We start from the raw sequence: 23,235 nt of genomic DNA, 5'->3' as shown, positions 1-23,235 counted from the left end.
TGTACTGAGGCTCTTTTTGTGTCCTAGCATGTAATCTATTCTGGGAAATGTTCCTTGTCCACTTGAGAAGAATGTGTATCCTGTTGCTTTGGGTTGATTGTTCTGTAGATGTGTGTTATGTCTACCTGTTCTAATGTGTTGTACACTGCCTCTGTGTCCTTACTTATTTTCTGTCTGGTTCATCTGTCCTTTGGAGTGAGTGGTGTGCTGTAGCCTCCTAGAATGAATGCATTGCATTCTATTTCCCCCTTTAATTCTGTTAGTATTTGTTGTACATATTTCGGTGCTCCTATGTTGGGTGCATAGATATTTATATTGGCTATGTCTTCTTGTTGGACTGACCCCATATCATTATGTAATGTCCTTCTTTGTCTCTTGTTAGTTTCTTTGTTTTGAAGTCTATTTTATATGATACAAGTATTGTAACTCTTGCTTTTTTCTCCCTATTGTTTGCATGAAATATCTTTTCCTATCCCTTCACTTTCAGTCTTTGTAGGTGTTTGGGTTTGAAGTGAGTCTGTTGTAGGCAGCATATAGATATATCTTGCTTTTTTATCCATTCTTTAAGTCTTTTTATTGGTGCTTTCAGTCCATTTACATTTAGGGTGATTATTGATAGATATGTACTTATTGCCATTGCAGGCTTTGGATTTATGGTTACCAAAGGTTAGATGGCAGCTTCTTTACTATCTAACAGTCTAACTTAACTCACTTATTATGCTATTATAAACAGAATCTAAAGATTCTTTTTTTTCCTCCTTTCTTTTTCTTCCTCCTCCACTCTTTATATGTTAGATATCATATTCTCTATTCCTTGTGTGTACCTTGACTGACTTTGTGGGTAGCTGATTTAATTTTGCATTTGGTTAGTAATTGGCCTGCTTCCTTTATTGTAGTTATATTTTCTCTGGTGACAGCTGTTTAGCCCTAGGATCCCTTCCATCTGGAGCAGTCCTTAAAATACACTGTAGAGATGGTTTGTGGGAGGTAAATTCCCTCAACTTTTGCTTATCTTGGAATTGTTTAATTCCTCCCTCAAATTTCAATAATAATCTTGCCAGGTAGAGTATTCTTGGTTCAAGACCCTTCTGTTTCATTGCATTGAATATATCATGTCACTTCCTTCTGGCCTGTAAGGTTTTTTTTGAGAAGTTTGATGATAGCCTGATGGGTTTTCCTTTATAGATTATATTTTTTCTCTCTCTCGCTGCTTTTAATCCTCTGTCCTTGTCCTTGAACTTTGCCATTTTAATTATTACATGTCTTGGTGTTGTCTTCCTTGGGTCTCTTGTGTCGGGAGATCTGTGGACTTCCATGGCCTGAGAGACTGTTTCCTTCCCCAGAGTGGGGATGTTTTCAGCAATTATTTAAACAAAGACACTTTCTATCCCTTTCTCTCTGTCTTCTTTTTCTGGTATCCGAATACCGTTCCGTTTGGATTGGTCATAGAGTTCTCTTAATATTCTTTCATTTGTAGAGATCCTTTTTTCTCTCTCTTCCTCAGGTTCTTTGTATTCCTGTTCTCTAATTTCTATTCCATTTACCATCTTCTCTACCTCACCTAATCTGCTTTTAAATCCCTCTATTATATGTTTTATTTCAGCTGTTGTATTTTTCAATATATCTACCTTTCCCTTGAATTTGTCCCTTACCTCTTGAATATATTTCTGTAGCTCCATTAGTATGCTTATGACTTTTATTTTGATTTCTTTTTCAAGAAGATTGGTGATTTCAGTTTCACTGAGCCCTCTCTCTGGTGTTTGAGGCATTTTGGGTTAAACAAGGTTCTTTTGTCTTTTCATAATCCCTTTTTTATGTGATGTTCTCTTCTCTCAGATGAAGGCTGGGTGGTGCAATCTTATTTCTGGTCACACTTTTAGGATTAGTTGCATTTGCTGTATTTTTGTATTGTATGTATTTTTGGAAGGAGATTTCTGCCTCACTTCTCATTCCACCATCTTTTTTCTGAATCCGAGTAGACCCATTCTTAACTGGTCATGTCCTACTTTTATTTGCTATTTTGCTCTGTTCTTATGACAAATTTATCCAAAAGCTCTAGCAGTTCTTTACTAGATCTTACCATTCTTTTCTAAATATTCAAATATCTATAAATCCTACCATCCTTGTGACCTCTTCTTCCGACTGTGTCATGTGGACTGTGTCTCCATTAGTTGGTCACAATCCTGCTCTTCTGGGCTGCATCAACAGTTACTGAGATTCTTGAGAAAATATATTCCTTGCCACTGTATGTCTGAAAATGCCTTTTTTGTACCTATCCACTGGAATGGTTGCTGGAAATAATTTCCTTTCAAAGTTTGGAAGATATTCCTTTATTCTCTTCAAGTTTCCAGTGTTCCCTGTTGGCAGGTTGGTCCTGAAACTTTTAAGTTGTTTACTCTGTTCTCTTCCCAGCAGAAATCTTTTAGCATCTTCCTATTACCTTGGGCACTGAAACTTCATGGTATGCTTTGGTGTGGGCCTGGGGCACTTCGTCGTTGTGAATGATCTGGACCCTCTTGGCCTTTTATTCTGAGAACATTTCTTTACACATCATTTGAAGAACAAGAATATACTGTGTGTGTACAAATACTGCTTACAAAATTGACATTAGTAGGATAATACTGGTTAGTGTTCCATATGGAATATATTAATAAATCAGTATTTGGATTCCCTTGTAGAGATTTAGGTTGGAGAGTTTTAAAAATAGTTTGCAGATTATTTTTAAAAGCTATAAAAACAAGGAAATGCTGCTGCTGGTTAATTTTAGCTTGGTACTTATAATAAAGAACATTTATAAAATGCTGAATTTGTTCAACTTGTAAAACTAGTTAAGCAACCTCTTGGTTTTCTGGAATAGGCCTTTTCCTGTGTAGATATTATCAAGTTTAAAAAACCATTAGAGTTATTCACAAAAGCTCATTTTGGGAAACTTTAATTTAGTAGCCTTTCTTCCCTACTTACATTGCTTTGTCCTTTTGCATGAGTGAGTGATTCTCACCATGTGTGCTGATAAATACTGGTACATAAGCAGAAAAGACTGTTTTAAGAACAATGTATATTCTTGTTCTTTGGAAAGTAAATGTTTTAAAGCCATTGTTAGTTTTCAGTCTAGTTTTATGAATCTTTTTTAAAAGTCATTTGTAACTGTCATAACTGTTCTTTTTCCATGAAATAATGTTCATTCTCAAAGGTATAATTGTTTTTGTTTCCAAAGTAAAAATCCAGATATGTGGTTTTTTGCTTTACACTTTTAGATTAATACTTTTTGTTAGATATTGTGAAAGTAACATTTAAAAAATTATTTCTGGAGAGAAATCACTCTTTTGCATAGGAAACAGCTACAGGCTTCTGTTTGGGAAAGATTGGAAATAGTCTTTCATTTTGTAGAGATTTGGGTACTGGGGTTGGAGAAGGTTGTCCCTAGAGGTGGGAGTAGCAATATTTGAAAAGCAAGGCCCACAGTTTTATGACTCATGATCACAGTCACCCGTGTATAGCATCCTTAGCATTCTTGGCTTTTTTTCCCCCTTCTGAGAGATTTTATTGAGGTTTATATTCAGTGAAGTACAGATTAATACTTGTTTTTTTAACAAATGTGTATGTACATATAGCCCATGTGCCTGTCAACATGGAACATAGCCATCAACCCAGAAAGTTCTCTCTTGCTATTTTGTACTCAGTTCCTGCCTCTTCCTCACACCCCCACAACCATAGTTCTAAATTCTTTAGACAGATGAATTTGCCTGTTGCAGAACTTCATGTAAGATACAACCATGCAGCATCCTACAGTATGGGAGAATATATGTGTAAATGACATATCTGACAAGGAGTTAACATCCCAAATATATAAATAACTCACATGCCTCAACACCCAAAAAGCAAATAACCCTATTAAAAAATGGGTGGAGGATATGAACAGACACTTCTCCAAAGAAGAAATTCAGGTGGCTAGCAGGCACATGAAAAGATCCTCCACATCGCCAGTCATCAGGGAAATGCAAATTAAAACCACAATGAGATATCACCTCACACCAGTTAGGATGGCCAACATAGAAAAGACTAGGAACAACAAATGGTGAGGATGTGGAGAAAGGGGAACCCTCCCACACTGCTGGTGGGACTAGTTCAACCATTGTGGAAAGCAATATGGAGGTTCCTCAAAAAACTAAATATAGAAATACCATTTGACCCAGGAATTCCACTTCTAGGAATTTACCCTAAGAATGCAGGAGTCCAGTTTGAAAAAGACATATGTACCCCTATGTTTACTGCAGCACTAATTACAATAGCCAAGAAATGGAAGCAACCTAATTGTCCATCCGTAGATGAATGGATAAAGAAGATGTGATACATATACACAATGGAATATTATTCAGCCATAAAAAGAAAACAAATCCTACCATTTTCAACAACATGGATGGAGCTAGAGGGTATTATGCTCAGTGAAATAAGCCAGGTGGAGAAAGACAAGTACCAAATGATTTCACTCATGTGGAGGGAGCATAAGAACAAAGAAAAAACTGAAGGAAGAAAACAGCAACAAACTCACACAACCAAAGAGTGGACTAACAGCTACCAAAGGGAAAGGGACTGGGGAAGGGGGTGGGTGGGAAGGGAGGGAGGAGGGGAATAAGGGGCATTACGATTAGCACACATAATATGGGGTGGGCACGGGGAAGGCAGTATAGCACAATAGCATCTTACTACGCTGATGGACAGTGACTGTAATGGGGTATGTGGTGGGGACTTGATAATGGGGGGAATCTAGTAACCACAGTGTTGCTCATGTGATTGTATATTAATGATACCAAAAGAAAAATAGACAAAGAAAAATAACAAATCCTTAACATTCTCACAATGTTGTAACACTGGTAACACTGTTCGTGATAATGAAATTAAAACAACCCGTTTTACAGTGGAAAAAAATATACAACCATGCATTATGTAATCTTGTGTCTGGATGTGCTGCCTTATGAATTTCATCTGTTTTATTGTGTGTATGAGTATTTTGTTCCTTTTAAAAATACACTAATACTCCATTGCATGAATATATTGCAGTTTAGCCTCTTGTTGATGGAAATGTAGATGTGTCTAGTTTTTAATCTGTTATGCATAAAGTTACTCTGATCATAAGTCTTTTGTGTATATATGTTTCCATTTCTGTTGGGCAAATACTCAGGAATGGAATTGCTAGTTCATATGGTTAGGGTTTAACTAAAAGATACTGCCAAACACTTTTGCCAAGTGGCTAAACTTTACTTTCCCACCAGCAATATATTAAACTTCCTGGTGTCTCACATCCTCACCAACATTAGGAATTGTCCCATTCTGTTTAAATTTTAAATTTCAGCCATTCTAGATGGTATGTGTTGATTGCTTTTTGTGGCTTTATTTTGCATTTCTTTGTTCAATGATGTGAAGCTTTTTTCATGGACTTAGTGACCAGTCATTTATTTCACTTTGTACATTGTTTGCTCAACTCTTTTGCCAATTTTTGTTTTGTATTGTTTGTCTTTTTATTATTGCATTGTAGGAATTCTTTATATATTCTGGATATAAGTCCTTTGTCAGATATATATATTGCAGATGTGTTCTCCAAGTCTTTGACCTTACTAATTTTCTTGATAGGGTCTTTTATTAAACAAAACTATTGTTTTCAATAGTCTAATTTGTCAATTTTTAATTTTGTAGTTAATGCTTTTTGGCCATGTCTGGAAAATTCTTACCGAAGTTCTCAAAAATATGTTTTATTTTATAAGTTTTATAGTTTTTGGATTTTAAGTTTTGGGTCTGTGATTTACCATGAATTACATTTTGTGTTTGATGTGATTGGTGGGGGGTGAGTTTCCCTTTTCTGCATGGTTATGCAGCACCATTTGTTGGAGACTTTACTTTTCCCCCTTGAATTCCTTTGGGACCTTTGTTGAAACAATTGACTCTATATATGTGGGTCTCTGAATTTTCTTTTTTGCTTCATTAATCTTTTTATCTATCCTTAGCCCAATACCACACTGTTTTGATTATTTTAGCTCTGTTCTTTTTCAGGATGGTTATGGTTCTAAAGTTCTTTGCATTTCTGAAAATTTTAGTATCAGCTTGTCAATTTCTTTCAAAAATCTTTTTGTTTTAAACATTATTGTCATTTAATTTACATGCTCTAAAATGCACCCAGTTGGAGGTGTACAGTTCTTTGTGTTTTGACAACTGTGTGTATCTATGAAACTACTGCCACAAACATAAAACATTTTATCACCCAAAAATTCTCTCATGCCCCTTTGCATTCATTTTCCTGGCTAATCACATCTGTCCCAACAGCATCTACTGATTGGCTTTCTGTCACTACTGATTAGTGTGCTTGTTCTAGATTGCCATATACATGGTCTCAGTATGGCATGTATCATTTTGTGCCTGGATCCTTTTCAATATTGTTTTTGAGATTCAGCTGTGTTGCTGTGTCTATCAATAATTCCCTTTTTATTGCTCAGTAATTTTAAGGATATAGCTTGATTTATGTTAACTGTTTGTTGACATATTTGGGTTATTTACAGTTTTTGTCTATAATGAATCGAGGTACTAGGAACTTTCATTGATAAGTCTTTGTATGGACTTACATTTTCATTTATTTTGAGTAAATACCTGGGAGTTGAACTGTTAGGGGATATAAGTATATGTTAATTTTGTAAGAAACTGTTAAGCACTTTTCTAAAGTGGTTGTGCAATTTTACAATCCCACCAGTATCAGTGAGAGTACCAGCTGTTACACATCCCTGCCAATACTTGGTATTGTCACTCTTTTTAATTTTGTAGTGGGTAGATAGTGGTATTTTGAGGTTTTAATTTGCACATTTCTAATGAGTAATGATATTGAGAATCGTTTTCTTTTCTTTTTTGACTATTTATGTATTTTAAAGTATCTGTTCCTATTTTGATCATTTTTTTAATTGGGTTGTCTTTTTGAATTGTAAGATACATATATTATCTTACACATCAATTACATACACACACACACACACACTTTTTTTTCCTGAATAAATGAGTTCTTTGTCAGATGCATGTTTTACAAATACTTTCATTGATAGGTGCCTTGCTACTTAATTTTCCTAATTTAATTTTCTTTTAAAGAGTAAAGCTTTAAACTTTGATAAAGTCTAATTTATCAATTTGCTCTTTTATGGTTGTGCACTTTGTGTCCCAGCCGAGATGTTTTTGCCTATATCTGTCAACTTGTACTGTTTTACTGAGAGAAGAGTTCTGTGTTAATGATAACTGGGGATTTGTTTCTCTAGTCTGTCAGTTTTGCTCCATATACTTGAAGCTCTATTATTAGGCGTGTACATGTGTAGAATTATGTCATTATAGTTGTGGGAATGTCCTTTATTTCTGGCAATACTTCTTGTCTTGAAGTTTATTTTGTGTAATATTATAGTCACTCCACCTTTCTTGAGATATGTGCATGTATGGTATATCTTTTCCATTCATTTGCTTTTAACCTTTCTGTGTAGTATTTATATTTAAAGTATGTCTTTTATAAACAGCATATAGTAGAATCTTGCTTTTTCATCCAGTTTGATTATCTCTGCCTTTTAATTGGAATGCTTATTTAGTCCATTGCATTTAATGTAATTACTGGTTTTAACTCTTCTGTGTTTTTGTTTTTCCTATATAGTTGATCTTATCCTTGGAGTTTTTTTATTCCTCTTTTGTTTCTTGACAGAGAGGTAGAGGTGGCTTTGTCATCACAAGGTAATGATGAAAATCACTAGCCTCTTCTGAGGCTACCCAGCAGGAAAGGAGCAGAGCATTTCAGTTATGGGTTGGGGGTGGAAGTTCAGATTCTCCAACGGTCTCCATTGACACTCTTGCAGGAGCAGGGGACTCTGGTGAACCCAGTTTCCAACTTGGCCTTCTCTGTTATCCTCCCTCCCCAAGCAAGGATGTTGGGGGACCTCATGAGGGTGCAAATCTAGGCACCCTGTTACTGGTGCAGATGGGGGTGGGCCACAGATTTTTTATGTGGGGTTTGATTGGAGTAGGCCATTGTCATCTAAAAGTTTTTGTCTTGCAGGGCAGCCCCTTTCCTGATCCTTTGGGTAGAGAGAGCAGGCTTTTGTTGTTGTTTTGTTTTTATCTGCACCCACTGAGCCCCAAGTCTGCAATGTAGAGGCAAAAAGAAAGCTCAGGGAAATCATGACTTTGTTGCTCCTCAGATCCCCTGGTCCCTAACCTGTCTTCCTTCTCTCAAGTCTGTTTTTGTCTGTCTTTTTCTTCTTTTTTAAAATCTGTTATCCAGGATTTTTTTTTGTATTTACCAGGGGGAATAGGAAGAAAGTACTCTTTCTTCACATATTAACGAATTTATGTCAGTTACCCTTTTGCCTCAGAGTAGGAATTTCTACTTTCTGTTGTTTTATTTTCTTACCATTGGCTGTATATACTTAAATTTGCTACAGACTGTTGAAGCCTCTCTCTTCTGCCCTTGAATTGGCTGAAGTTTAGTAGCTCCCCAGTGCTCAAAACAGTGTGCCCTAATGCAAACACATTGCTGTTTCTGATCAAATCATCCCATGTTCAGGCCCTCAGTCCTTTATATATCTACTTAACAGCTTCTCCTCCTTCCATTTATTCCCAACTATAGGTGAATCACGTCAACAAGTATTTCTTTAGAGTAGTTTTTGTAAGATAATCTGTTAAATGTTTTATGAACAAACCTCTCTTCTTGGTCCATCTAGTATGGAAACTGAATTGCAGTAGTAAATGAACAAGGAGAAAGTGCACTTAAGTGTAAATTGCAAGACGCTCTAAGAATGCAGAGGAGGGCATGATCAAAATCTCTGGCATTTCTTGTTGGTATTACTGCCCTTACCCCTCTTAGCCCTAGTTTCGTCACTTCCCGGTTTTGGAGTTGGTCATGACTCCAACATTCAGTCTGAGCTCCTCAGCTTGGCATTCACTTGGCATTCAGTTCAGAGCCCACCTTGTCTTTCCCATTGCTTTTTCACAGAAACTGCTTTGGTTCAGACTGGTCTTCTTGCCATTCTCATGATACACCCTGTCTTTCTGCTGGTGTTTTTAACTGCACTGTTCCTCCTGGTGCAAATGTGCTGTCTTTGTGTGTGTAGACATAAAGGGCAGTTAGGTGGAAAGAATGTGTGGTTCAAGTCAAACAGATTCCAGTTTGACATCCTATTTACTCTGTGACTTAGGTAAGTTACTTCGGTTCTCTAAGTCTTAGTTCCCCTGCTTGCAAACATGGGAAAATGTGTCTTCTCACAGGTTGTACTAAGATTAATGTATGTGAAAGTTCCTAAAGCCATAGGAACCCAAATAAAATTTGTATTCCCTTTCTTTTTTCCTTAATTAAAATTTAAGGCGAGTGTTTCTATAGCATCTTACTATGCTGATGGACAGTGACTATAATGGGGTCTGTGGTGGGGACTTGATAATGGGGGGAATCTAGTAACCACAATATTGCTCATATAAGTGTATATTAATAATACCAAAAAAAAAATTTAAGGCTAACGGCCAGGTTCATTTCTTCTAGCCTTTGTCTTATCAGTGGTGTACAACATGCTGAGCACGTAGAAGAGACTAATGATAATTAATTTATTAAGTAACCATTCGAGTAGTTCACGTATGCCCTGTGTTGTGTTACATGCTGGGTGCACACATTGTTTGGCAAGACACACACATACATAGGCAGTGGTACATGTAGTGCTGGAGTTGAGGCCTGAGATTCTGGGAGCACAGGACGGAGGTATGTATGGCTTAGACTGGACGTGGTGGGTCATGAGGGAGGGTTCTTAGAGAAGGTGTTGCTGGTACGTAATCCTTTAAAAACAAGTAAACAGATTTAGGTATAATTTACATACTATAAGATTCACTCACTTTAAGTGTGTAATTTGGTGATTTTTAATAAATTTACCAGTTTGTGTAACCATCATTGCAGTCCATATCTAGACCAGTTCTCTCTCTCCGAAAGGACTTCTCATGCCCATTTACAGGCTTAATGTTAAAGAGTGGGTGTGGATAAGCCATGCAAAAATGCTGGAAGGACTGGGTTCTAGGGGTTGAAGACAGCATGTGCAAAGGCAGGTAAGCGTAAACCAAAATAGATCAGTGTGGATGGGATGCCTTTAAACTATAAACTGCATTTCTGTAGTATAAAGCTGTGCTCCTTCCCGCAGCTGTGTTTTGGCTTCCCAGATCTTTGGAGCTCAGTTTCCTCATCTGTAATGTACAACTTTTAGGCTGGTTGAACTCTAGCCCCCTCCAAACTCACAAATCCTGTGATTGTTAAAACTTAAGATGCTTTTAATTAAAAGAAAATAGAATGTACTTTTTAGAAATAATAGCTTAACAGAAAAAAATTATAGTGATGCTGATAGATCCTTTAATGGAATTTTCTCCTGTTTTCAGTTCTTCCCTGATTATATAAGCAATAATGTATACAGGGTAGAAAATTTATAAAATGCAGAAAAGTCAAAAGAAGAAAAGTTAGCTTACTTATAATATTACAATTCAGAAATAATTGTTATTGTTCTCTTCTATTTTTTGTACATATGTTTAAAAATGGATACTGTACTGTAAATGCTTTTTTCCTACATTATTAAATATTATAAAAAACATTTTTAATGCATGATTGTTACAAAATTTTTTAAAATGGCCTTGTCATTTTTAAAAACAGTAATAGTAATAAAAGTAATAAGTGGACAGATTCAAAGTATACAGAAGGGATAAAATAAAAAATAAAAACTTTCTCTTTCTCCCCTTTTACCACCTCCAGGAGTTAACAGTGGTTAATTATTTCTTAAATGCTTTCAAAAGTTATGGGAGTATGACTGTATATTCCATTATTTGGGTAAATCATAATTTAACTGATGTTCAGTTGATAGTCATTTAGGGTATTTTGTTTCTGCTTTTACAGTGCTGAAAGGAATATCTTCATGTGTGCATCTTTGAATTCTTATGAAAGTATATTTGAAGGATAAGTCCTAAAAGACAAATTCCTGGATCAAAGAGAGTACATTTAAAATTTTGATAGATATAACCAAATTGCTTTTCAAAAAAGACTGTGCTTATTTATACATCTACCATTAGTAGATACTTTTGTAAGTCCTTGTTCCTGTCCTTGCCAACACTGGGTATTACATACCTCTTTTGTTCTTTGCCAGTCTGATGTTTGAAAATGGTAACTTATTGTACTTGAACATTATTTTCATATGGACATCAGTCATTTTTCTATGAACTGCTTCACATCCTTTCTGTAGGTATCTTGGTTTGTTTATATTTTCATTGATTTGTGATAAGTATTTGCTTTTTTAAAGAAATTACCTATCACAAATTGCAGAATTTTTCTTTCACATTTGTCAACTTTGTTTATCGTCAGATTTATCAATCTTGTCATTTAGTGCTATGGATTTTTTAAATAGCAAAATAATCTTGAAAATGAGTGTAAAGAGAAACAAATGATTCTAATAGTTTTTCAAATGAATATCATGAAGACATAAAAATCAGTAAGGACTAATCTAAGTAACTTTTGAATAGTACTTACATTATGTATCCTCTGTCTAAAGAAGAAAGAAAATGCAAACAAATCTTCACCTCTTCTTGTGGTTGTCCTGTATAGTGCTCACTGTAGTGAATCTATTGTGTGTATTTTAGGATTGAGAAAATGAGGGTTTCTTTGTTTCTTTCAACAGTACCTCAGTACAAAATAGAATAGTTATCAGCACATGAACTATTTAATATCACATAATGTGGGACTGAGGTAGAGCAGGAACATGGGACAAGCATCATTGTTAATTTTTCCTGCCTATGAAAAAAAATGCTGAGATATAAGTAGTATAGTAAGAAGGGACTCTTATCTTAAGGCTAAGATTCCATTTTAAAACCAGGGAGTTAGGAGGCAAGATTCCTAACCTATTTTATGGTAATCAGCCAATAATTGACTCTATCTTAAGGCAGGGCAAGCAGTCCTAAATGATAAGTTCCCACTGCTTGAGGGTAACCACTATCTTGAAGAACAGGGTCAAGAAATCCCTTGTGTTAATTTATCTTACAGTATATCTAGAGGACTAACTATGCATGATGACATAATCTCTCTCACCAGAGATAGATGAGAGACCACATGTCAAGCCTACACCCCCTGGCCCTTTGCCCCATTCTTGAGATCCTTAAAAGACAGAAACCTAAGCCTTTAAGTGTTCCTCCTCTCTGAGATTGTCTGTACTTCCCTTTCTTCAAGTGTGTACTTTGCCTTAAGTAAAGCCTTCTCTCTGCTCAATTCACTGCATTTTGTCTCTGCACTCTTCCAGTGGTGTCTTTGTTACTTCGCTATTTCATTCATTTTTCTAGACTTAAGCACTAGTCTTCTCTCTCTCTGTCCTATTTCAGACAAGTAGGGAAGAGCTACTAAGATCTTTGATTTGGGCTTGCAAGCTCCCATCACCTGGGTGACCCGGACAGGACTGCAGCTGTATGATCATGCTCTTTAGTAACCTGCCTGAAAATCTCCTTTCTTTGCCTTTGGGAAGTTCTTTGAACATAATCTCACTCCATCCAGTGCTCTGCAGCTCCCCCTAATCCTGGATTTGTAGGGGTTTAGTTACCACGCCTCTCAGGTTGTCTTGCCAATGGGTTTCAGCCCCAGGCAAGTTCACTATGGATTCAGTGTGACCAAAGGAAACGTTCATGAGGTGAAAAGGTTATACCCAACTTTATTTCCACGGGGCAGGTCAGTCACTAAAATCCCATTCAGAGCGAGTCTGCATGCAGCAAGCTGGTCTCTGCCTTTGGGCCTCTCTGCCCACACAGCTGTCCTCTGGGCCTCTGTCCTTGGCATTGCCACCACTCCAGCCTCTGCTCTGCTCTCCTCTCCTGCAGCCTTGCAGCCGTGCCACTGTGTCGCCCAGAGCACTGGGCGAGGCCAGTAACAATGCACTGCCCACACGTGTGTATTGAGCTAGCCAACCAGGGCCAGGCGAGAATCCTGGCCACACGAACCTTCATTTTATCCACACAGATTCAAGCAGACTGGAAGCCAGGTGACCCTGGCTTCAGGAATTGGCAAGGGATCTGCCCTGTGCTGAGCAGGAGTTCAGTGAAGTTCCCTTTTCTCCCTCTGCTCTTCCTTGCTCCTGCTGCCTGCATGGCTGCTGCCATTCACTACTACTCTCGCTTTAATGAATTCATTCCTTCCTTACACTCAACTGATCTGTTTGAGAATTCTTTCTTGATCAGTCAAGAACCGTCCCCCATCCAGGCTGAGGTTCCACCTAGTACACAGGGAGAGATCTCCCAGATGCAGCTGCCCAACAAAAAAACTACAGTTAATGATCTGTAATTGTGTGGATCATCAGATACATTGCTTTAACCATATTGTACATTTTAATTATACCAGACTATTCATGTTTGTTATATAAATAGTCCATGTAATTTCTTATTTATAGTTGTTTGGCCATAACTTAAAGAAAAATAGTAAGATTTTATATTGGATAGCAATAAAAATGAACCCCCTTAGAATGGTGAGTTCTTTTTAAAAGGAACTCTATATGTTGCTTTAAGAACTGATTTTCATTTGGTTTATTTTTCTAATACTTGAAGATCCCAGTGCTTTCCACTGAGAACTGAAACGTGCATGGAATGTAACTTGAGATGATATAATGAATGAGTATCATTAAAGGGGTTGGAGGAAAAATACTTTTGATTTGTAAATGCAAGTTTACTGTGGTGTTTTGTGTGTGCATGGTGCTTCTGTGTTTTGGTGGTGGTGATGATCTCTTTCCCTCTCTGCAGGTGTAATGGATAGGTAACAGAGAAACCTTCTCACCGTCTCATCAGGGAGGCAGAATGACCGAGTGCTTCCTGCCGCCCACCAGCAGCCCCAGTGAACACCGCAGGGTGGAGCATGGCAGTGGTCTTACTCGAACCCCCAGCTCTGAGGAGATAAGCCCTACAAAGTTTCCTGGTTTGTACCGCACTGGCGAGCCCTCGCCTCCCCATGATAGCCTCCATGAGCCTCCCGATATAGTGTCTGATGATGAGAAAGACCATGGGAAGAAAAAAGGAAAGTTTAAGAAAAAGGAGAAAAGGAGTAAGTGCCATTTTTCTCTGTGCTTTAGATATATTTTAGATAAACTTCTGCTCTAATCACATGTTCCTATCCTCTGGAAATAAATCCAATCAAAGATGTGTGTTTGACATTTGCTGTTCCCTTAATGTTTCAAGGTCTCGATATTTGTATACTTGAATTCTGTCTTAGGGTTTTACTCTTACAAATAAATTTGTGGAAGTGGTAGTTTTCTGGTGGAAGTTTGTTAAATTGGTCATTTTAAATAAAATATAAAAAGTAGATGTTGGAATTTTACCCTTATAGAATCTTACTTTCTTGGTTAGGTTGTATAGGCCATTGGGTACACTTTCTTGGAGCTGTAAAAAAAGTCGTTATTCATTTGTCTTAAGCGAATGCCCTGACGCTTTCCATTTATAGCTCCTGTTAAGTAGGGAGGACGAATTTTTTAAGCATAGCTCTTTGGTGTGTTAAAAGCAAATCAGTTGAGTTATTTTCAGTTAAATATTGCTGTATTTTCAGTTTCACAATGTTTTTAAGTTAATTTGTTTTGAAGCATAATGTTAAGGTAGAATGCACAAGTAGTGTACAACTTGTTGAGTTATCACAAAATCGATATGCCTGTGTAATTACTACAAGGATCTGGAAACAGAGCATTATCACACCCTAGAAATTCCCTTTTATTGTCCCTTCAAAGGGAATCCTCCACCCCTCCCAGAGGTAAGCTTTTCTCCGCATAGCTTAATACTGCCTGATTTTGAACTTACATAAATGGAAGCATATTTCCTTTTGTGTCTAGTTTCTTTTGCCCAGTGTTATGTTTGCTAGATTCACCCAGTTATTCTATGTAGCAGTAATTTGTTCATTTTTTTGCTAGATTTTGTTTCATTGCATTAATATGCTAGAGTTTATTCATTCTGTTACTGGTCATTGTTTTCAGTTACAAACAGTGTTTCTGTTGTATGTGTTTATGTTGTACATGTTTGTGCATTTATGTTGTATATATGGCTAGGAGTGGGATTGCTCACTAATAGAACATGCTTATTTTAGCATAAATTGATCCTGTAAAACAGTTTTCCAGAGTGGTTGTACCAGTTTATGCTCCCACCAGCAGTGCCTCAGAACTCCAGTTGCTTTACATCATGGTATTGTGCTCCTAAAGATTTCTGCTGTTCTGGTTGGTGTGTGGTTTGTGGTATTTTTATTAGAGGGCAATTTATGAAATACTTTAAATGTTTAATTTTAAGATAGTTAATAAGGCAACTGGCTAAAGAAAAGGAGAGTTGTAGATAATAAAAAACAACAAAACTAAAGATAACTCTGATATGATATAAAGCAATTGTCTTTGTGTGAAAACCAGGGCTTCTGCTACAAGGAAATAGGCTGATGGATTTGGCCACCATCCAGAGATAGGGAATTTCCTGGTTCTGTCCTGCAACCAGATGAAGCTTCAGTCCTTGCTGCAGTCTCCGGAAAGAACTTAACAGCTAGTGATAGGAGAATGGAGTGTGATAGGGGAATGACTGGAGCATCTAAACAGCACTGCAGTTGTGTCATGGTTTGAGATTGCCGCAAATTACAGAGACCAAATGGAAAAATTGAAAAGATCTAAGCTAAGTAAAGTAAGAAAGGTAGAGGACATTGTTCAGGTGCTGAAAGAATGTTCTATTCTATAGAAGGATTATTTCCATTAGTCCTTTATGTAGAGCCTTTCGTGTGTCTATGATATTTAGTTTACCAAAATTCCACGTAACATATATAAAATAAAACCAGCTGCAAGGATATAACTGGTTCTCTGCATGCCATCCTCTTGTGGTCCAGACATGTTGTTGCAGCATTTTTTTAGCTGAAAAGAAGCCCATTTCATGGCTGGGGAGTACCCAGGAGGGATTGCTATAAAGTGAAAAGCTAGGTAGTTAGTGCCAGGTAGCACTTTTTTTTTTCTTTTTGATTCTGTTTTCAGAAAGCATATGGGCAGTTTGACGACAAACAAACATAAAACTTACACTGCCTGCATCTCTTTGGCAGCTGAAGGCTATGCTGCCTTTCAGGAAGATAGCTCTGGGGATGAAGCTGAAAGTCCTTCCAAAATGAAGAGGTCCAAGGGAATCCACGTTTTCAAGAAACCCAGCTTTTCTAAAAAGAAAGAGAAAGATTTTAAAATAAAAGAGAAACCCAAAGAGGAAAAACATAAAGAAGAAAAGCACAAAGAGGAAAAACATAAAGAGAAGAAGTCAAAAGACTTGACAGCAGCTGATGTTGTTAAGCAGTGGAAGGAAAAGAAGAAAAAGAAGAAGCCAATTCAGGAGCCAGAGGTGCCTCAGATTGATGTTCCGAATCTCAGACCCATTTTTGGGATTCCTTTGGCTGATGCGGCAGAGAGGACCATGATGTATGACGGCATTGGGCTGCCAGCGGTGTTCCGCGAGTGTGTGGATTACGTAGAGAAGTATGGCATGAAGTGCGAAGGCATCTACCGAGTTTCAGGTATTGGGGACACCCACTTCCCTTAAAATTCAGTGCTATTTTTCAAAGGAAGGAAAAAATACTAACTTGTGAGGAAAATTGTGACATGGGTCCTAAGCCTTATTCATTTCTTTGATCCTTCCAGTTGAACAAAAATCTGCCACAGTGTGTGTGTGTGTGTGTGTGTGTGTGTGTGTGTGTGTGTGTGTGCGCGCGCGCGCGCGCGTGCGTGTGCTGGCAGTTTGCTTTTTTTATGATCCTTCCATTGACGAATCTATACGAGTTGTTCACAGTTTGCAGCAGCCCAGAATGAGTCTAAGCAAAACGTATGAATGTGTCCCCTAAACTTGGGTGAGCTCAGACTCTGCTTTATTCTTCTCACCTCTTTTCCTCTCTGAGCAGAGGTTCAGTGTTGTGAGGGAGATAGCAGAAGGATGGACATCTGGGTTAAGGATGCCTCTTGGCCTAGAAATACTTTCATTGGCACAATCATAAAATGTATTTCCTGGGTTCAGCTAAAGGGCATGAAATGTTATTTGCTAACTGTTTAGGCCCCAAATGTGAGTGCTTCTGTCAGCCATGTGCAACTATTGCATATATTAGTGAAATTGGTTTTCCATTTATCTGTGTTCCACGTGTATAAAAATTTGAATTTCATATTTGGAAAGAATGTAATTCATATTGGGTATCTGAAATTAAGCAAAATGTATACTATTTAAAGTAAAAGGATTTTATTTCTTACCAAGCAGTATGACTTTTGTATTGGTATAGGACGAAAGTCCTGACCTGTGGCAACATTTGTGTTCCAAAGCATTACATTCTCATAATTTAGTTTCTTGGTACTAGAGATCTATTTTATAAAATTTATTGTTGGTCATATATACTTTCATGATGAGTTAAATCATACACATTTAAAATATAAAGAAAGATTACTTAGTTCTTCCATTTAATTGGTTTGTATACATTTCTAGAAAGTAGATTTGGTATTTAAGGTTGAGAAGGGTAGGCATTTTTGATAATTTGGGGAACCTTTACATAATCCCATAGATAAATGTTATCATTTAGGAGTATTTTGGCTAAAATGCTATTTTATAGAAAATGAAATAAATGAAGTATTGAATTTCAATTTATAACTCCTTAGTTACATAGAAATAAACACACTTAAATGAATTTGAAAAGTTGACTCAAGAATGATTTATAATGAATGATTTTTAAAAATTTAAATAACACTAACATAGCTGCTTCTCTCACATGATTTTGATAGGCATGAAGAAATTTTGTTTTTAGAAGAAAGTTTTTCAGAAGAGTTTCTACAGCTTTGTTCAAAGGATTCTTTTGTCTTTGGTCTTTGGTCTGTTTTTCATGTTTGCACTCTTTTGTGGAGTCACAGCAGAACTTTGCGCCATATGTGTGTGTCACAGCATTCAGACTGAGCTCTTCGCCTGAGCATTGACTCCTCAAGGCCATGCTCTTACTTGGATAAATTTTTTCTTTCTTTCTTTAGGCCCTGGCAGTATGCTGCATTCAGGCACACTGTGGATTACAGAGTTTATGGCTCTGACTTTTCTTTTTGAATGCTAATAATACTTTATTCTGCTGGAGGTTTTTGGTTCTCAGTTATTTATATATATGTTCCGGTTTTAAAACTAGTATGTCCTGTGATGCCTTATTGGAAGAGTCCAGTTCTTAAAAGGAAAACATTTTCATAATAATTTCAGAGTAACAACTCTGTCAGTGTTTCTGTCTAGTAAGAAAAGCAAACAATTTGATTTTAGAAATCCAAATTTCACTTTTTTTTTGTTCCAGCTCTGTTCCAGGTTAAGAAAACATATAAAGAATTGAAACTTAAAAATAGAAATTAGATGGGGATTATTTAATGGAGAATAATTTTCAGAATGTGTTTAGATAGTAGACTCACCTTTTGCATTTATGGTACAATTTTTACTTACAAGTAATTACCCACAACTTTTTGAAGCATGTAAATGTATTCTGAGTTATGTTTTATGTTGGTAGTCTTGTGACTAGTTAGAAAATACAGTTTGCCTGTTCCTATAGAGCAACCTTGCTTGGACTGTAGTTTAAGTTTTGCCTGAATTTTTACCATTCTATCTAAATTGAAAACAACTCTTTTTCTGAATTGGTTGGCATATTTACTTAATATGTCTGTGGTTGCTCTGATTTTTTGTTCTGAATATTGAGTTTTTCCATTATCATTTAGTTTTTGGTTAAATTCCCCCTTTAGTCTTGTATATTGTCTTATTTACAGAGGAATTTACCCTGTGCAGATAAATACTTGATAGCTAGAGGTTTGCTGTTGTCTGATTGGCTCTTCTCAAGTCTCCCCCCTGGGGTGGGTACAACAGAGGAGAAAGCTGTGTGTTTGATTTTTTTTTTTTCTCGATATTCTTTTTCTCTTCTGAATTTGAATATTTTAAGGAATTAAATCAAAGGTGGATGAGCTGAAAGCAGCCTATGACAGAGAGGAGTCTCCAAATTTGGAAGAATATGAGCCTAACACTGTAGCCAGTTTGCTGAAGCAGTATTTGCGAGACCTTCCAGAGAATCTGCTTACCAAAGAGCTTATGCCCCGCTTTGAAGAGGCGTGTGGGAGAAGCACAGAGAGTGAGAAAGTGCAGGAATTTCAGCGCTTACTGAAAGAACTGCCAGAATGTAACTACCTTCTGATTTCTTGGCTGATCGTGCACATGGACCATGTTATTGCAAAGGAACTGGAAACAAAAATGAATATACAGAATATTTCTATAGTGCTCAGCCCAACCGTTCAGGTATATCATGGCCTTCTCTGAACATGTGCGCTCTGATGCTGGCCCTGGGGAGTCAGGGGAACATTACCTGTTGCTGAGTTGCATATGAAACAATTAACCTGCAAAAGTAGATAATGGATTAGCCTGAATATTGATCTTTTTCTTTCATAATGTGGACAGTGCCAACATACAAGCTAATGGGCATATTTGTCCTTCAGTTTGTAGCTGTAACTTTCCCAATGTACAGCTGTGTAACTGTGTGCAATGAATATTGTGTGTACAATCTTTGGTGTAGGCTTATAAGCCAGTAGCTGATGAGAGTGATCTGTCATGAGTAGAGGAGTAGCCTACAGTACCCACAGTTACAGAGTTCATCTATGGATTTTTAAAGATTCAGATACTTCTTGAAATAGCATTGTTGCTTAATTATATCATGTACATATCAGACTCAGACACAAGGGGCCTTGCATTATTTGTTTGGCCAGGAATTTAACCTGAGGGTTTCCTTTATAAATGTAGATCCCAGAGAAGCATTTTATAGGAGTAATTTCAAGGAATTGGGTGGTATGTTCATTGGTATCTCTACAACATAAATATATGGCTTTCATTATTGCTGCTCACTTATTATTGACATAGAGCATATATTTTCTTTTATGAGAGTTATTGATATTTTACTCAAGCCAAACACAAATGGCAAAAAATGAGATGCTTGTTATGTTTTTTATTGTAAGCACTCTTTTTTGGCCAGTATACTATGTTATTATTAGTAATGCTTTTATTAGTGTATTTTCTTTTACTAAAGATTCTTTTATTGAATTGATTGTATTTTGGAAGCAAAATGTTTCTCAAATTTCTATTTGATCATTCATAGAAGTCAGGATTTCAGAATTCAGTAAATGTTACATCGCTACTTAATATTACTAAATTAGGGATGATAGTATCATGGAAGATTGAAGACTGTTATAAGAGTAAGTTTTAGGTAGATAATAATTTCTTTTATTAGCTTTTCAGCCAACCTAATGTCCTGAACTCCTAGCATATGAACATCGTATTTAAACACTAGCTGTGCAGATGTGGCCAGAAGGCATTTTGTTTCTGGAGTGAGGGCTCTCACTCTCAGCCCAGCTTTCCAACTGCAAGTGTTCTTCCTTCCTGTTCCTCAGGACATCCAGTTGTGTGTGTTACAGGGTCTCAAAATAACTTGATTTCTTAAATCACTTACTATCATAGTGCTGAAAAAGAACAAATTGGTGGTCATCAGCTTCTGCATCTTTTTCCTAAGAGTGCTTGAGTTACCCATACATGACTTAGGTCATATTCTTCCATTTTCTTTGTAAAATTGGCCCCTCATTAGCAAAGCATGTCTAGTCACTACTGAGGAAAACTTCCATTCATGTGTCCAGGATTAAAGGATGCCCTTTGTGATAGACACACAAAAATTAAATAAAAAGGTAAGTTTAATAGTTTTCTTGCAAATCTTTTAATTTTTTTCTCCTTAGATTAGCAATCGTGTCCTGTATGTGTTTTTCACACATGTGCAAGAGTTCTTTGGAAATGTGATACTAAAGCAAGTGACAAAACCTCTTCGATGGTCTAACATGGCCACTATGCCCACACTGCCAGAGACCCAGGAGAGCATCAAAGAGGAGATCAGAAGACAGGTGTGTGTTCATCCGTATGCTTTGGCCCTAAAACCTTTGCTCTGACGCTTTTGGAGACTACTGATGATGATGGTGATGACTCTTGTTCATTGAACACCTTCTGTGTGTTTAGAGCTATGTGTTAAGCACATTTTCATGGCACACTGAAGCCAGGAATTTCCATCTGTGCAGTTTCATGCCAGTTAAGTCAGAATATCATCATGGAAAGAGCACAGATCTTGAAATCAGAAGGCCTGGCTTTAAATTCTTGCTTTGCTTCTAATTAACTGACTGACTATAGGCAAATCACTGCATCTCATTAAAGCCTTGGTGATTCCATTTTAAAATAAATTCCTTTCATAGGTTTGATGTGAAGATTACCATAAATGAAGTAATGCATAAAAGATGCTGAGCATGGTGCCAGGCTCATTGTAAGCAGTCCAAAAACATTAGCTTATTTGGACAAGTTTGCTCTGATTGGCCATATTTGACAGACAAGAATACTGAAATTTGGAGAAGTTAAATAACTTAGTCTTTTTCAAGTGGTTACTAAGCTATAGAACCAGAATTTGACCCCTAAATCCTGTGCTTTTCCACCATGCTACTTTGACAGAAGAAACAGAGCCATTTGGTTGTATGTGTGTTTGGCAAGCTGAATAAGAAATTCAAGACTAAATGAGAAATCTACTTACATTTGATAATTGTTACACCTTTTATTTGCATACACATTTATCAAATCCCTGCTTGCTTTTTTCCCCTTTTATCTGCTCTGAGCTCCCATTTATTATTAGTTGACATGTTGGGGGAAGGAACGTGAATTAACTACTGTGCCAATGTAAATTAATAGATGAGAAACCAGTGCTCAGGCAGAACAAATAAAAATAATTTTTCAGTCATATCCTTCAAAAAATAAATTCATGTCATTATTTCATTCCTTTAATGATAATTGAAAAATAGTTGATCTTACCTTTTTGAAATTGCATGTGGCTTTAAGATAATAAGACCTGGAATACTACTCAGTATGTGGTATACTGTTTTCTAGGAGTTTCTTCTGAACTGTTTACATAGAGATCTGCAGGGTGGGATAAAGGATTTATCCAAAGAAGAAAGATTATGGGAAGTACAAAGAATTTTGACAGCCCTGAAAAGAAAACTGAGGGAAGCTAAAAGACAAGTGAGTAAATTTTTTACTTTGGTACACCATGTTTATAATATAAAAAGAATGCACTAGAATCTAAAATAGTATTTTTAAGTTATTTGCTTTAAAAATACAATATATACATGCCTCTTGAAGTGCCCTGATAGGGAATTTATTTGCTCAGATGTTACCAATTCTGGATTATTGATCCTTCAGCTTGGTATCTAGGAAATGTTTCATTTAATTTAGGAAGTTGGTTTTTTTTCTTTAAACAGATGATTTTACTACAGGATCTTTTATTTCCTGCTTGTACTTGTACACAGAGTTTTCTAAGGATGAGAAGCAGTCAATCAGTGACTGAAAGGGAATTTGAGACCTTTGAGTCAGTTCTTTGGAAACACGTGGAGGTACTAAAGATCAAGAAGGATTTTCTTTACCGAAAGTAGGAAGAGTCACATGTGACTCCTGATAAATTTGGGGTACTTGAGTTAGACTTTTGATCTCCCCTCTATAGAGTGTTGCTGAGCTCTGGGACTGTGAGCTTCCCACCCACACCAAGGCTGATATCCCAAATCGCTGGGCCCTTTGAAAGTCCACATGTTGATTCAACAGCAGGATCTAAACAGAACTTCCAGGGAGAGAGCATGATCAGTGGTGGGTTGCCATTATTGTTGTGCTAAAAGAAAGATAACCCATGTATTTTTATTGTTTTGAGGTTAGAGATTGGCATTTATGTGGATGATAGCTTTATCAGAAAGGAAACAAACATTCATGAGATTTTTACACATGCACTCAAGGATGAGCAGACTAGCAGAAGCTGTCTATGTATCTTTCTTCTTTTCTCCTGCTTAGCAAATTATCTTCTTTTGCTTCCTATTCCTGTGTTGTTATTATTCCCTTCATGATTCAGCCTGGAATTGGTTTGTGTGACTAACCAATCAGGCCTCATGATTGTAATTGTTAACTGTGTGGCATTGCTCATCAGCCTTTAAGTGAAGGATGTCTATTTGGTTCTCACTTTTCTTGCTTCTGCATCTTGGATAAAGGAGTCATGACACAGCAAACTAGAACCAAATATGGAAAGCAGTGGATTACCTTTACCGATTTTCTGATGCTATATATTTTCATGACTTCTCCTTAATTCACAAAATGCTCAAA

The 23,235-nt window shown here is 36.8% G+C and overlaps 1 protein-coding gene across 1 annotated transcript in view; it reads left to right on the top strand.

Moving 5' to 3' along the window:
• The window catches only part of RALBP1 (ralA binding protein 1), a 60,322-nt gene that overhangs the window by 11,677 nt on the left and 25,410 nt on the right, over positions 1 to 23,235 (top strand). Inside the window, exons 2-6 of the mRNA XM_036880697.2 lie at positions 13,795 to 14,092; positions 16,097 to 16,555; positions 18,971 to 19,320; positions 20,799 to 20,960; positions 21,982 to 22,113. Of these exons, the coding sequence (XP_036736592.1) occupies positions 13,849 to 14,092; positions 16,097 to 16,555; positions 18,971 to 19,320; positions 20,799 to 20,960; positions 21,982 to 22,113 (1,347 nt within the window). The 5' untranslated portion in view covers positions 13,795 to 13,848. The remainder of the gene's footprint in view (positions 1 to 13,794; positions 14,093 to 16,096; positions 16,556 to 18,970; positions 19,321 to 20,798; positions 20,961 to 21,981; positions 22,114 to 23,235) is intronic.

Source organism: Manis pentadactyla, chromosome 6 (genome assembly GCF_030020395.1).
Source record: "Manis pentadactyla isolate mManPen7 chromosome 6, mManPen7.hap1, whole genome shotgun sequence".
Classification (NCBI taxonomy): Eukaryota; Metazoa; Chordata; class Mammalia; order Pholidota; family Manidae; genus Manis; species Manis pentadactyla.
Note: the sequence above shows the minus strand (reverse complement) of the source record. Positions and strands in the feature narration are given on the sequence as shown.